Source organism: Phyllostomus discolor, chromosome 3 (assembly GCF_004126475.2).
Source record: "Phyllostomus discolor isolate MPI-MPIP mPhyDis1 chromosome 3, mPhyDis1.pri.v3, whole genome shotgun sequence".
NCBI classification, from domain to species: domain Eukaryota; kingdom Metazoa; phylum Chordata; class Mammalia; order Chiroptera; family Phyllostomidae; genus Phyllostomus; species Phyllostomus discolor.
Window position 1 is genome coordinate 99,191,931 of NC_040905.2, and position 15,698 is coordinate 99,207,628.

At 33.1% G+C, this 15,698-nt stretch overlaps 1 protein-coding gene across 2 annotated transcripts in view; it reads left to right on the forward strand.

The window, feature by feature from the left end:
• SEPTIN14 (septin 14) overlaps positions 1–15,698 on the forward strand; it is a 41,236-nt gene that overhangs the window by 8,497 nt on the left and 17,041 nt on the right. For both annotated transcript variants that reach the window (XM_036020871.1, XM_028517105.2), the window contains 3 exons: positions 6,894–7,014; positions 7,390–7,585; positions 13,223–13,409. In XM_036020871.1, coding sequence (XP_035876764.1) covers positions 6,894–7,014; positions 7,390–7,585; positions 13,223–13,409 — 504 coding nt within the window. The remainder of the gene's footprint in view (positions 1–6,893; positions 7,015–7,389; positions 7,586–13,222; positions 13,410–15,698) is intronic.

Consider the following 15,698-nt stretch of genomic DNA (forward strand, 5'->3'; position numbering starts at 1 on the left):
CCACAAAACAATACTAGCTTTCTTTTTGCTTTTTTATTGCTTATCATAGTATCTGATTAGTTATCAAGATCTTCTGATTCTTTATTTCACAACATTTCTCTCAAACATTCTCTTTTTTCACTCATACCAGTAATTTTATCACCACAACTTTTATTAGGAGATTGGCCCCACAACTTTGATTTTCCCTCCAGGACATTTTGCATAGCAGTGCCTTATTCATCTTTTTAAATGCTTCCTTCTTCTACCATTCCCTTACTCAAAAGGTCTATACAATGCTCATTACCATTTAGATAAAATCCATATTTCTTACATTCATACTCAAAACTCTGTATTGTTAGGGTCATTTTTGTCTTTTGAATTTTCTCTTCCTCAGTTTCCTAAGTTAAGTCTTTCCCTTTATGTGTGAATTCCTTACTGTGCAAGGGCACATAGTCCATAATTCTGCCTTTAAGCCCTTTGCAGTCTTGTCTCCTGTTCATAATACTTACCTCCTCCATAAATATTATCCTGTCTTCAAGAGGCAATCTGCTATCTGCACTCTTAATGACTTATCTTTAACTACTTCATGACACAGTCATCTATCCTTGTTCCAAGTTCTTACATTATTTATTGACTTCTCTATAAATTTGGCACTGGGTGACATTAACAAATATTTTAACCTTTTCTGCATGGATTTCATTCTCATTAAATTTGTAAACTCTTCATAAATAAGAGTCTTGGAATATTAGGGTGTGAAAGAATTTTAAACTTACCTAGTTAAATGTTCTCAATTTACAGAGAGAACAGAGGCAAAAGTGACTGTCTGAAAGGCTCACAATGACTCGTGAATTTTCTTATTCAGCCAGCTCTTCCCAGTGCCACAGAGAAACAAAGTTCAGTGAGTACAGTTTAAGCGTCAGGGCTTGTCAGGACTTGTATGCACTTTTATAGTTTACAGACTATGAATTGATGTACCTTACCCATTTTCTACACGTAATCTGTGTACACTTGTTATCAGGGATTAAAATAATCTATGTTTTGCACCTCAGTTTCATGTGAATACACAGGAAATAATTCTTTTAATAGTAGGTTAAACCTTACATTTTTATGCACCCACTTTGTTTACTTCTTACTTCTTTTACTTGTGTATGGTGCAAAGGCGAATTCAAGAACAAGACTTGAATGATCACAAATTCCAAATTACTAGAATCTGAAATACTTGTTTTCTACATAGCTATTGGCATTTTATAAAAATAAACAGTATAAAAAAGAACTTGTGGCCCATCAGAAGACATTTGTTAAGTAATAGTGGTGAGGCTATGGGAATGTCTGCTTGCTCTATTTGCTCTGTGGTAAGAACTTGGTGCTAATGAGGCCAAGGTTTCAGGTTCTTTTTTCATGAGACAATGGACTGTATTTTGTTCTGTTGACACACATCTCCCTGAGCTACAGAGTTAAAAATGAGAAAGCTCTGTTATAAGGGAGTGTAGGGCAGAGAGGACAGTGGAGTGTCCAAATCTATTCTTGTTACATTAAAACAATCTTCAGATGCCGTGGATCAAGGTGTTCCCTTTATAAACAGAGAAGAACTCAGAATTTACCACATAGACAAAATTCTATCTTCTAAGAGAATAGTGAGGAATTAAAATTTTTTATTTCTTATTTGATTATATTTCAGTTTGGTATTGTTAAATACACTCTCTGTAAATATGAAATCCCAGTGGAATTTCTATCAGTTAATCTTTGGTTGATTCCTGGTATTTAGGGCTCAAGTCCTCTCCCTATTATTTACTGTTTATTCAACCAGCAACTATTGAGAACCTCTTGGGATCTTAACCCCTTATTTTGACAAGAGAAGAATAGTTAATTCTGATACTAATCACAGTGATATTACTAAGTTAATACAAATGTTCTCCTTATATCTGTTATATCCATTATATTATGTTATAGTATATTGTATTATGTCTGTCAATATTTGCCTCATATATTTAGGTGCTACTATGTTGGATGCATACAGGTCTACAAGAGTTAATATCCTCTTCTTAGATTGAGCCCTTTACTAGTATGAAATTACCTTCTTTGTCTATTACTGCAGCCTTTGTTTTAATGCCTATTTTGTCTGATGTGAGTACTGCTATTCCGGATTTTCTTTTATTTCCATTTGCATGAAATATCTTTTTATTTCTTTACTTTTAGTCTGTGTGAGTCTATTGATGTTAGCTGGTCTCTTGCAAACAGCAAATGAATGGGTATTTTAAAAAATCCATTCAGCTAAACTATGTCTTTTAATTGAAGCATTTACTGTATTGACATTTAATTGTTGGTAGGTATGTAGTTATTGCCATTTTATTAATTGTTTTCTGGTTGGTTTTGTAGTTCTTTTTTTATTATTCTCTTGTTGTTGATGACTTCTATAGTGTTGTGTTTGTATTTCTTTATTCCTTTTATATGTCTGGTAGATTTTCTTGTATATGTCTGATAGATACACATCATATATACCAACCTATGTTTATACAGTCTATTTTAACTTGATGGTTGCTTAATTCAAAACACATTCTAAAATCATTACAGTTTTTACTCACCACCTCCATGGTTGTTTTGTCATTCTTTTTTTACTTCATATGTGTGTATGTGTGTGTTTGTGTGTATCCCCTAGTTTATTGTAATTATACATGGTCTTCCTACTTTTGCCTTTTAATCATTATACTACTGTATGGTTAGTTGGTTGATCCACAACTTTTCTAAGTGTTTGCCTTTGTCAGTGAGAATTTTTTTCCCTATATTTATTCATATTTTTAATCTATTCTTTTTCTTTCTGAAAGAAGTCCCTTGAACATGTATTGTAAAAATGGGTTAGTGGTGATGAACTCCTTGAACTTGTTCTTGTCTGGGGCACTATTCTCAATCCAAATGACAGCCTTGCTTGATATCATTTTGAATATTTCATGCCAGGCCCTTTTAGCTCGCAATGTTTCTGATCAGAAATCAGCCGATAGTCTTATAGGAACTTCTATGTATGTAACTAACTGCTTTTTTCCTGCTAATTTAAAAATTCTGTCTTTTTCTTTAACCTTTGGCATTTTATTATTTCATTAAGTTATTCAGGCGACATTGGTTAATAATAATATATAACTTTCAAATATTTAAGTCTTTAATACATTATCTGTATATTGCATTGTGTGCTCACCACTTAAAGTCAAGTCTCCTTCCATTACCATATATTTGAACCTCTTTATTCCCTTCAAGGCTCCCCACCCTCCTTCCCCTCTAGTAACCATGATACTGTTGTCTTTGTCTCTGGGATTTTGTTTCTTTTATTTCTTTGTTGCTTTCTGTTTTATATACCACATATGAGTGAAATCATATGGTTCTTGTCCTCTTCTCTCTGACTTTTTCACTTATCAGGATACTCTGAAGATCCATCCATATTGTAACATATGGCAATATTCCATCATTTCTTATGGCTGAGTAGTATTCCATTATAATAAGGACTACGTCTTCTTTATTCAATCATCCATCAAAGGACACAGGCTATTTCCATGTCTTGGCTATTGTGAATGATGCTACTGTGAATATAGGGGTACATATATCTCTGTGAATAAATGTTTTTGCCCTGACAGGTGCAGCTTAATTGGTTGGATGTCATCCCACAAAGCAAAAGGTCATGGGTTCAATTCCTGGTCAGGCATATGCCTGGGTTGCAGGTTTGGTCCCCTGTCAGGGCACATATGAAAGGCAATTAATTGATGTTTCTCTTTTACATAGATGATTTCTCCCTCTCTTTCTCCCTCCCCTCACCTCTCTCTAAAAAGAAATAAATACAATCTTTTAAAAATTAATGAATGTTTTCAAATTTTTCAAGTAGAAACCAACAAGAGGGAGTGCTGAGTCATTTGGTAGTTCTATTTTTAGTTTTTTTTTAGGAACCTCCATATTGTTTTCCATAGTGGCTGTACCAATTTACATTTCCACCAGCAGTCTATGAGAGTTCCTTTTTCTCCGTCTTTTCTAACACTTGTTATTTTCTGTCTTGTTGATATAGTCATTCTAACAGGTTTGAGGTGGTATCTCATTGTGGTTTTGTTTGGGTTTCCCTTATTGCTAGTGAAGTTGAGCATCTTTTCATATATCTGTTGACCATTTGTATGTCTTCTTGGAAAAAGTGTCTGTTCAGATCCTATGCCCATTTTCTAATTGGATTTTTTGATGTAGAATTGTATGAGTTCTTTATATATTTTGGATATTAGCCCCTAACCAAAGGTATTTTTTGCAAATATCTGCTCCCATTAGGTTGGTTGCCTTTTTGTTTTGATGGGGGTTTTTTTCTGTGCAGGAGATTTTTAGTTTGACATAGTCCCATTCATTTATTTTTGCTTTTACTTCCCTTGCCTTTGAGCTTAAATCCATCAAGTCCTCTCTAAGATCAAGGTCTATAACTTTAGTACCTATGTTTTCTCTTATGTATTTTATTGTTTCAGGTCTTATATTTAGCTCACATTTAGATCCATTTTGAGTTAATTTGTGTGTATGATGTCAAAGAGCAGTCTGGTTTCATTCTTTTGCATACAGCTTTCCAGTTTTCCCAGCACCATTTATTGAAGAGGGTTTATTTTCTTTCTTTCTTTTTAAAAAATCTTCACCTGAAGACATGCTCAATGACTTTAGGGAGAGAGTGGAAGGGAAGGAGAATTTGATGGAGAGAAACATTGATGAGAGAGAGAAACATCAGTTGCCTTCCATATGCACTCCAATGGGGGACTGAACTTACCACCTAGGTATGTGCCCTGACCAAGAATCAAACCTGTGACCTTTTTGCTTTATGGGATGACACTCCAATCAACTGAGTCACACGGGCCAGGGCAAAGAGTATTTCTTTTCTTCATTGTATGTTTTTGGCTCTTTTGTAGAAAATCATTTGCCCGTATACATGTGGGTTTATTTCTGGCTCTCAATTTTCCATTGTTCTATGTGTCTGGGTTTTTTTTTTTTTTTTTTTTTTTTTTTGCCAACAACATATTGTTTTGATATGTTGTTTGATTGTAGCTTTATAGTATTGTTTGAAGTCCAAGAGTGTGTACCTCTGGCTTTCTTCATTTTTTTCCTTAGAATTGCTTTGGCTGTTCTGGGTCTTTTGCACTTCCATACAAATTTGATATATTTTTTTCTACTTCTTTGAAAAATGCTGTTGGGATTTTGATAGAAATTGCATTAAAGCTGTGTACTGCTTTGGGTAATATCACCATTTTATCTATGTTGACTCTTTCAATCCATGAAGTTGGAATATCTTCATTTCTTCAATTTTTAAAAAATAGTGTCTTGTAGTTTACAGTGTATAGGTCATTCAGACTCTTGGTTAAGTTAATTCCTAGGCATTTTATTCTTTTTATTGGACTTTAAATGGAATTCTTTTATTTCTATTTCTATTTCTGAAATTACATTGTCAGTATCCAGGAACACAATGGATTTTTGTGCATTGATTTTGTATCCTACTTTACTATATTTGTTTAGTGTTTCTAATGGTTATTTGATAGAGTCTTTAGGATTTTCTGTATAAAGAATCATGTCATCTGCAGGAAGTGACAATTTGACTTCTTCATTCCCAATATGGATGAAACTCATGTAACTTGGGAAAAACCTGAACTCCAAACTCTGTCCCCTTCGGTCTTCACTGGACCACTTCTGAAATATCAGCTCAGAACTTTCAGAATGACAACTCTTCTTTCAGTTGCCACTGGTCTCTTTGTTATCTTGCTTGCACATGCAAGCTAAGCATTTTAAAATTTGCAGGTTTGGAACTCTCCCCGCTGTGGCTTGCTCTTCCAGGATTTCTTTCTCAATATTCTAGTATTTTGCCAACTCCAATCTCTTAGCCTTCGAAGCCCAAGATCATCACTCTCAGCTTGTTCTTTACTTCCTAAGCACCTCATTTACTAGGCAGTAGATTCAAGATAATCTGTGCATATATGCAATTTTATCTATTATGCTGCCCTTCTTTCCAGGGTTCTATTTCTTCCTGTTTTGTCTGCTTTTCTCTCCCCTCCAGTGCTTTCAAACAGTTGTTTTAATTGTTAGTGTGAGAAGAGGGGCTACAAGTTACTCTGGTGTTACCATGAGCTAGGAATGTATCTCTAATAACTTAAGAATGCCCTAATGTGTGAATAATCATCATTTACTTGTATATTCTGTTATTTCAGGGAGTCATACATTTGAATGTTAAATAGAGAGCTACAATAAACACTTTTCCATATAAACATTTGTGACATTTTCTAGTTATTTGGGAGAGGTTTACAAGGGTTAAAGTAATATAGATTGTTAAGCCTTTGAATTTTTTTCACCATTTAAAAATAATCAGTTGGTAAATTTATGTATAATATTTATGGATTTCTAGTCTCCTAGGTTGGTATTATTAGCAGTGGCTGCCTTTAACAATTTGATAGAACACAGGTTCTCAGAGGGCATATGGCGAATTAAAAGTCAAAGTTTTTGTTGCCTTTTTAAAAATTTCAAATTGACTTTGGTTTTCTTAGACATATTAACATATATTGAGTTTATTAAATATATTAACACACTGAAACAGAATAAAAGGATGCTAATTTTTCCTTTTTTCTCCATGAAAAAAATTATTATTTTCAAGTAATACACTGGACTTTCTTGTGGTATTTTTCAATTTTCTATTTTTTAACTTCAAAATACAATCTGTTTGAATATGGTCACAAATAGATTCATTATTTATAAAAATGAGAGCAAAATCTATGTATCTGGACATAGGTTTCTTTGCTCCCAAATTTATTTCATTTGCGGCTTGCCTGAGTGAGGTATGATAATAATTTCAATTTCTTAGAAACAGTATAATTATGTTTTCAAATGATATTTCCTGTTCTAAACAAAATCTTTTAACTTGTGTTTTCTTTAAGCAAAGAGAAAATAATGTCCGTGGTTTAACTATGCTTGGTCATTTTGGTTTTGAATGTTTGCCTCATCAGTTGGTGAACAGAGCTATTCAAAAAGGATTTTCTTTTAATATTCTCTGTGTGGGTAAGTGTCAAACTTCTCTGAATTACTACTTAATTTTTCCAAATGCTCATTTCAACTTATCTTCAGCAGTAAAAACTGGCACTGTTAATTCAAAAACATATCTCCACGTTTATATTGGTTTCCATCTTCTTAGCCATATTACTTAAACATTTTTTCTTTAAATGTTTCAGCATTCTTCAAAATCTGATACAGCTTTGTGTATATTTTCTTTCTACATTATGTTAATGCCTAAAGGTGTCAGGGGTAGCATGTATATTTTCAAGGATGTCGCTGTCTTTGAAGTGTTTGGGACCCTTGAAACCACTCTAGGGGTTAGAGTGTTACTTCTTCTCCACCATCTGAAGCCTCTGTATGATGTATCTGTGTTTATTACAGGGGAAACTGGACTTGGAAAATCAACACTGATTGACTCATTGTTTAATACGAATTTGAAAGAAAAAAAATCTTCACATTTTAACTCAAATGTTGAACTTAAAATTCGGACATATGAACTCCAGGAAAGTAATGTGCAGTTGAAGTTAACTGTTGTGAAAACGGTGGGATATGGTGATCAAATGAACAAAGAAGGAAGGTTAGTGCTGTAATTAAACACTAGTGTTAGTATTTTAATTAAGAGTTCTTCTTTTTCAAGGAATTTGCCTCCTTTCTCTATGCACTGAATTATGGTCTTCTAAGGAAATTAAAAACTTTCCTCTTGGATTTTAATTTTCTAATTAACTAACGTTCTCTTCTTATTATGAAATTGATATTTTGTATCCAGTTGTCTGATTTCCTTACAATATTTTAAAATTATAGCAGAATTTGTCGATGCAGTTTCTATGAGTTCTAGCTTATTTCCTTATTTCTCCTCTGGTATTATGATGACATTTCATAGTTCCTGTATCAAATTTAATCTGTGTAAAAGGTAAATAAATTAGACAAAGCAATAGCTCTAGGGTTTTCTCTTTTTTGGAATAGATGCACATTCAGTATTATATGTTGCAGTTCTAGTTAGTTAAAGTTAGTTACATAAGAGTGAATATATTTTTCATACATTGATTTGTCTTGTATGACTTAGTTACATGCATTAGTGTGCTCAAGCTGGCTCACACAAGTTTGTAAGAGTGTATTCTATTAATCTTTTGTCAGTTGTACATTCAATAACATCATTCAGGTAACTTGAAATAGGCCAGGTGGGAGTATTTACACCACAAAAATCAGTCAGTGCTACAAATCATTTTTTCCTGCCAGAAAACCACACTTTAAACATTCACCAGAATACCACTTGATAAAGACACACTTTTAAACAAATACTCAGGTTCTAATTTAAACATGAAAATAATTTGTGTGAAATTTATAAAAAGAATAGACAGTAGAAAAGGAATATCACCATAGTACTAATAGTCACTACTTCTGAAAGTATTTTTAAATATAAGATTAAGCTTAGGGTCAAATGCTTAATGTATTATATATATTATGTTGTGTTGTGGAATAAGACCCATAATAGGTGGTGCTTCCTGTATTAATTTCCTGCATTTACCATACCAAATTACCATAAACTGGGTGGTTTAGAGTAACAGCAGTAGTTGAGGAGGCTACACTCTATCAGGAGGCCCTAGGGGAGAATACTTTCTTGCTTTTTTAAACTTCTGTTGGCTATTGGCACTTTCTATGGCTACATCAACCCCAATATCTGGCTCCATCTTCATGTGGCCTTCTTCTCTGCTTTTCATGCATCTGTTTTAAGGACATTTGTTGTTGGATTTAAGGTGAACCCAGGTAATCCAGGGTAATCTCACACTGAGTCTCTTAACTTCGTTATGTCTATAAAGACTCTCTTCTTTTTCTTTTTCAAATAAGACTACATTTACTAATTACAGGGATTAGAATGCAGACATATCCTTTGGGGATCATTATTTTTAAAATGTTATTTATTTATTTTTAGAGAGAGGGGAAGGGAGGTTTAAAGAGGAGAGACACATCGATGTGAGAGAGAAACATCAATTGGTTGCCTCTCTTATGTACCTCAACCTGGGAATGGACCCACAACCTGAGCATGTGCCCTGACCAGGAATTGAACCAGCAACCTTTCACTTTGCGAGATGATGCCCGACCACACCAGTCAGGGCAGTTTCTTAAATATTTTTAAAATTGATGTTCCCCATTTACTTACTTGTTGGATTCTTTGTTTTCCATTAATTATCCCAGTCATAAATGAATTTATTTCTGTGAAAATTTCAAATAACCCAGATGAAATGAAACCCCCCTTAGACAAACTTAAGAACTTTGCACCATTTATTTTTCCAAAAATAACCATTTATTATGAGTTTAGTAGGTGTCCTCTCAGAAATCATCCTTTATGCCATTATTACATTTTATAATAATTGAAATGCATTTGTAATACTACAGAACACATTTCTTTAAAATACATTATACATAGTCAAAATGCATAAAATGTTTATGGGCAAGTTAATACAACAACGCCTTCCTGTTCAGGTTATGATCTGCTCCCCACTGCCTTTGGGCATTTCTCTTTTTTGAAGCAACCCATAGATGCAGAGTGCAAATTGTTGCCAGCGGTTGGAAGAAGGAGAAATGGGGAGTTGCTGCTCAATGAGTATAAATTTTCTGTTGTGCAAAATTACTAAGTTCTAGAGGTCTTCTATAGAAGACAGTGCCTATATTTAACGGCACTTCATTTTGAATTTAAATACTTGTTATGAGGGTAGATCTCGTGTTAACTGTTCTTACCACAATTTAAAAAATTATAAAATGCTGCAAAAGTATTGCTTAGTGGGAAATTTATAACATAAAATCCTTATATTAGAAAAAAGAAAAATCTAAAATTGATAATGTAAAGTTCCATATTAAGCTATGAGACAAATAAGAAAAAATTGAACTTAAAGCAGGAAAATGAAAAGAAAAATTATGGTAGAGCAGAAATTGATGAAAAGAGAAAAAGGTCAGAAAATCAATAAAACCGAAAGCCTATTATTTGAAAGGATCAATAAAATAAAAAATCTATTTTGTTTGCAAGACTCAGCAAGCAAAATTAGTGAGAAGGCAAACACCACAAATATCAGGAATAAAAGATATTATTACTGCTCTTATAACTATTAAAAGGATAAGACAAGTACTACAAACACTTTAATGCTTATAAATATAACAATTTAGATGCTAGCCATGGACTTTTCGTATATGGTCTTTATTGTGTTGTGATAAATTTCTTCTATAACTAGTTTCAAGAATTTTTATCATGAAATGGCAGTACATTTTGTCAAATGCTTTTTCTGCATATATTGAGATGGTCATATGATTTTTATATTCTTAATCTGTTAATGTGGTATGCCACATTATTTTACTTGATTATTTTGAACCCTCCTTGCATTAAGGGGATAAATTCCACCTGCTCATGGTGTATGACCCTGTTAATATGCTGTTGAATTCAGTTTGCTATTATTTTGTTGAAGATTTTTGCATCTAAGTTCATCAGGAATATTGGCCTGTAGTTTTTCTCTTGTGGTGTCTTTATCTCTCTTTGGTATCAGGGTAGTTCCAACCACTCAAAATGAGTTTGGAAAGGTTCCCTTTTCTTTAGTTTTTGGACGAGTTTAAGAAATATTGGTGTTAATTCTTTAAATGTTTGTTAAAATTCAGTACTGTAGCTCTCCTGTCCTCAGGTTTTTGTTACTGGTAGACTTTAGTTTTTGTTGTTGTTGTTACTGACTTAATCTTATTCATTATTGATCTACCCAGACTTTCTATTTTTTTCATAAGTCAGTCTTGGTAGGTTGTGTGTTTACTGATATTTCTTTCTTGTAGATGATCTAATTTGTTGGCATCATATAATTATTCATAAGAGTGTCTTATGATGCTTTTTATTTTTGTGGCATCAGTTTTAAGGTTTCCACCTTTTATAATTTTATTTGTCTAGCTAATGGTTTGTCAACTTTGTTTATCAAACCAACTCTTACTTGTTGATGCTTCCTATTGTTTTACCATTCTGTCTCATTTATGTCTGCTGTAATCTTTATTTCCTTCTTTCTCCAAATTTGGGCTTAGGTGGCTGTTCTTTTTCTAGTTCTTTGAAGTTAAAAGTTAGAATGTTTAATTGAGATCTTTCTTTTTAAAAAATCTAGGCATTTTTTCACTATAAAATTCCCTCTAATTACTACTTATGCTGTTCCCAGTGTTTTGGTATGTTATGAGTTTTTGTTGTTGTTTTGTGTGGAGATATTTTCTAATGTCTGTTTTGACTACTTCTTTGACCCGAGTGTGTTTTTAAATTTTCCCAGTTTGTGAATTTTCTAATTTTCCTTCTGTTCTTGACTTCTAGTTTTATTCCATTGTAATCAGAAATAATACAGGGTATAATTTCAGTCTTCTTAAATTTGTTAAGGCTGTGGGCTTACATATTCTGCTGCTGTTGGGTGTAATATTCTGTATATATCTGTTAGGTTCATTTTTAATATAATATTACTCAATTCAGCTATTTCCTTACTGATTTTTTGTCTGGATGTTTTACCTATTGTTGAAAGGTATTGAAATCTCTTACTGTTTTCATGTTGCTGTGTACTATTCTCCTCAGTTCTGTGAATTTTTGCTTTTTTGTATTTAGATATACCATTGTTGAGTGTGTGTTTGTGTATGTATATATTTGTCTTGCTAATGAACTGATCCTTTCATCATTATCAAATACCCTAGTCTCTTGTGACAATTTTGATTTAAATTCTATTTTGACTGGTATAAGTATAACCACCCCTACTCTCCTGATCTTACCATTGGCGTGGATTATCTTTTTCATTCCTTGACTCTCTTCCTATGTGGTCTTGATTCTAAAGTGGGTATATTGTAGACAGCATGTAGTTGGATACACACACACACACACACACATTTTAAATTCATTTAGCCACTCTATGTCTTTTGATCGGACAGTTTAATCCATTAAAGTACTTATTATATGTGGCATATAACATATAAAATGTCATAATACATATAAGTAGTTATTAATAAGGAATGACTTACTATTGTTATTTTGTTAAATGTTTTCTATCACGTAGTTCTCTTCCTATTTGCCTTTCTCTTTTCATTCTTTTGTATTTTTTGACTTCTTTGTAGTAATGTCTTTATTCCTTTGTCTTTTTCTTTTATGTATCTTCTATAGGTATTTTCTTTGTGGTTTGCTGAGCACTTACTCCCTTCCCCTGTGGAGAGGTTGCTGCCAGCTATTTTAGCTCCAGGCTGTGCTGCCTTAAAGGAAGGCAGATGCCAGCAAAGTTCCTCCTACCTTCTCCAGTGCATCCACATTTGTTCTTTTTTCCGTGTTCCAATGGAATTTGCCATCTTGATACTGAACTTCTGCAAATGTCTTTTATCTGTTGGTGTATGTTCAAGAAAACACTCTCTAGTTTTTCTCTGACTGCGTGAAAGAGGGGTTGGGCAGGTTTGCTGGCTTCTTCTGGTTCCACAGCTTGCAGGGAGGTGTGTCTGCCTATTACCAGATGTGCAGTTGAGCAAAACTCCTCCCAGTTCCCTACCTCTGTAGGTTCTGCAGATCCCACAGAGGTACCTTTATTAGTAGAGAGATCAGATTACAGTTGTTGAAAAGCAGACAAGTATTCATTGCCACGATTATGATGTCACTCTTCTGAAATTTTTCATACTATAAAACTTACTTTTATGGTGTATATTTCTGTAGGTTTTTAAAAAAATTGAACTCATTTAGGTGACATTTGTTAATAAAACCATATGGGTTTCAAGTGTAGGTTTTTAAGTTGCATAGAGTTGTATATCTACCATCTCAGTTGTGACATAGAAAAGTTCTATCACATTCAAGAATTCTCTTGTGCTTTAGTCTATCTCTTCTTGTGCTGGTACCACACTGTATTATTTTACCTTCATAATGAGACATGACGTGTGAAGGATATATCTTCTTGGTTTTCTTCATATGCCTTGGGCATTCTTGGTCCTTTGCACTTCTATATATATACACATGTACATATTAAAATTTGGTTTCTGATTACGATTACATTGAGTTGAAAGATCATTTTGCCATTTCTATAAACAATGTAAACCATGGCCCTTTATTGCTTTGTAATTGTTATCTTTGTAAGAACATGTTATGTACTTTTTTATATGACAAATTATACATACATGTATTAACTATTCATTAAATGGTAAAAATGTAGACTTCAGATGTTTTTACTATGTTATGCTGAATGTTTTCCAGCTACCAACCAATAGTTGGCTACTTAGATGCTCAGTTTGAGTCCTATTTTCAAGAAGAATTGAAAATTCAACGTTCCTTTGTTGACTACCATGATTCTCGTGTCCACGTGTGCCTTTACTTCATTTCACCTACAGGACATTCTCTGAAGTCCCTCGATCTATTAACCTTGAAGAGCATTGACAATAAGGTGTGTTTGGTAAATCCATTAACCTATCAAGATTAGATAGTTGTTTTGAAATAATGCATATCTTGAAGGCATTCTCATACAATAACTTATTTTGTAATATGTGTATAGTATATGTCATATTTATTGTGTTAATTTTTAAAGCATTTCTATTAGTTTCCTAAGAATACCACTGCAAAACACCACAGACTTAAGGGTTTTAAACAATAGAAATTAAATTTCTCATAGTTCTCAAGGCTAGAAGTTCAAGGTTAAGGTGTTGCCAAATTTTGTTTCTCTTGAAACCTTTCCCCTTGGGTGGCAGATGGCTGCCTTCTCTCTGTGTTCTCACATAATCTTTCCTTTACAGACACATCTGATGTTTCTTTTTGTGTCCAAGTTTCCCCTTCTTATAAGGACACCAGTAGGATAAGATTAGGGCCCATCCTAATGGCCTTATTTTAACATAATTACTACCTTAAAGATTATATTTCCAAATACAGTCACATTTTGAGATATTGAGGGTGTTAGGGCTTCAGCATATGCATGGGGATAGGGGAGAAACATATTCATCCCATAACAACATTTGATAAATTTCAACCTTACCTTGCTTGCTAGAGAAATTTAATTAGAAAATGCATAGGGATAATGAGATTCGGGTAAAAAAATAAAAATAAAAATTTAGTTTTTCTTGTAATTAAATGATAATTCAGATTGTGGTTATTTGTCCATATTTTTGAAATTAAAATTACTCTATGTTATTATAAAGTTATTTAATTAACATTTATCTGGCATCACTGATGTTTTAAAACACTCCTGGCTACCAGTCCTATCAGACAGGATGCATAATGCAACATGTACTTTTTTCCAACAGAGGGTCAAATTATTAATGAAAGAAACTGTATCATGAGATCATCTTCTGCACTCAACCCTGATTAAACTAATGTTTTCAACTTTATTTAGTTGAAGAGAGAAAGAGTTCTAAAATTGTTTTTTTAATAAAAAGTCCTGACTTTTGCTATGCATTGTTCAAACTAGAAAGAAATTTTGTAATCTCATATATCACCAAGTAGTTTAAAGAAGTTATATTTTTAGTTAAAATTGGAAGTTACCTTAATTTCTCAATTTGTAGTATATTCAATAAGCAGGAACACACAGTTTTATTTTTAATTTTAAGGGCATCTGTAATCATCAAGCTATTTCCAGATGCAGGAAACAGCTCACTTTTGCAAAGACCATTGCATAAAGGGACGGGCGAGTGTGTGTGTGTGTCTGTTGTCCTCTCTTCCAGGCCGACCAGCTCTCCTTGCACTAAGTGACTTTTGTTCCTCAAAAGGAACAGCTAAGGAATTATTAACATAGAAAATTTTTTAATTTTTATGTTTAATGATATACTATCACTAGAGGAAATCTTTTCTTAGCTTTGTCAACAATAAAACCCAGTACAGCTATCTTAGCAGCTGTTGGCTTTTTACTGTGGAAGCTATTGTTTAAAATTATTAAATTAGACAAAATTTTGAATATCTATATTATAACATTGAAACCCTAGATTTGAACAAGGATTTTTTTTTTAAAAAATGTACTTCGAAGAATCTACAATTAAAGCAATATATTCAAAAGTGACTTTTACACATTCCTACTATATCACAGAACTTGACATTGTATAGTTATGCTTTAACAAAGTATCTTACTGTAATTGTAATAAAGCACTTTAGACATTTTTATAAATTACCTTATTGTTCAATTACAGTTGTCTGCATTTTCACATTTCAGAATTTTATATGTTGTTATTTTCTACAGAGTTTAATCATTAAGATGTAAAAACAAGGAGACAGGAAGAATTATATTTAAAACTAGGAAGAAAATATTATTAATAAATTTCAGCCCTGACTGGTGGGGCTCAGTGGACTGAGTGCTGGTCTGTGAACCAAAGGGTCACCAGTTCGATTCCCAGTCAGGACACATGCCTGGGTTGCAGGCCAGGTCCCCAGTTGGGGGCAGGGTGTGAGAGGCAACTACACATGGGTTTCCCTCTCTCCCTCTCTTCCCCTCTCTAAAAATAAATAAATAAAATATTTTTTAAAACTATTAAAGTATTAAGAAATAAATTTCAACCTTAGCTCTGCTTTATGAAAATAATTCCTTTTTACAAAGGTGCCATATACTTGCCTAACCACATTCAACATTTAGAGTAAGGTAACAAAAAAGTCTAGTATTTTTAGGTGGTCTTTGGAAAACACAAGCAAATCTATCTGCAAAGACATAAAGGTAGAGCAAGGATCTATTCAACTGCAACATTAAGATGAATTTATG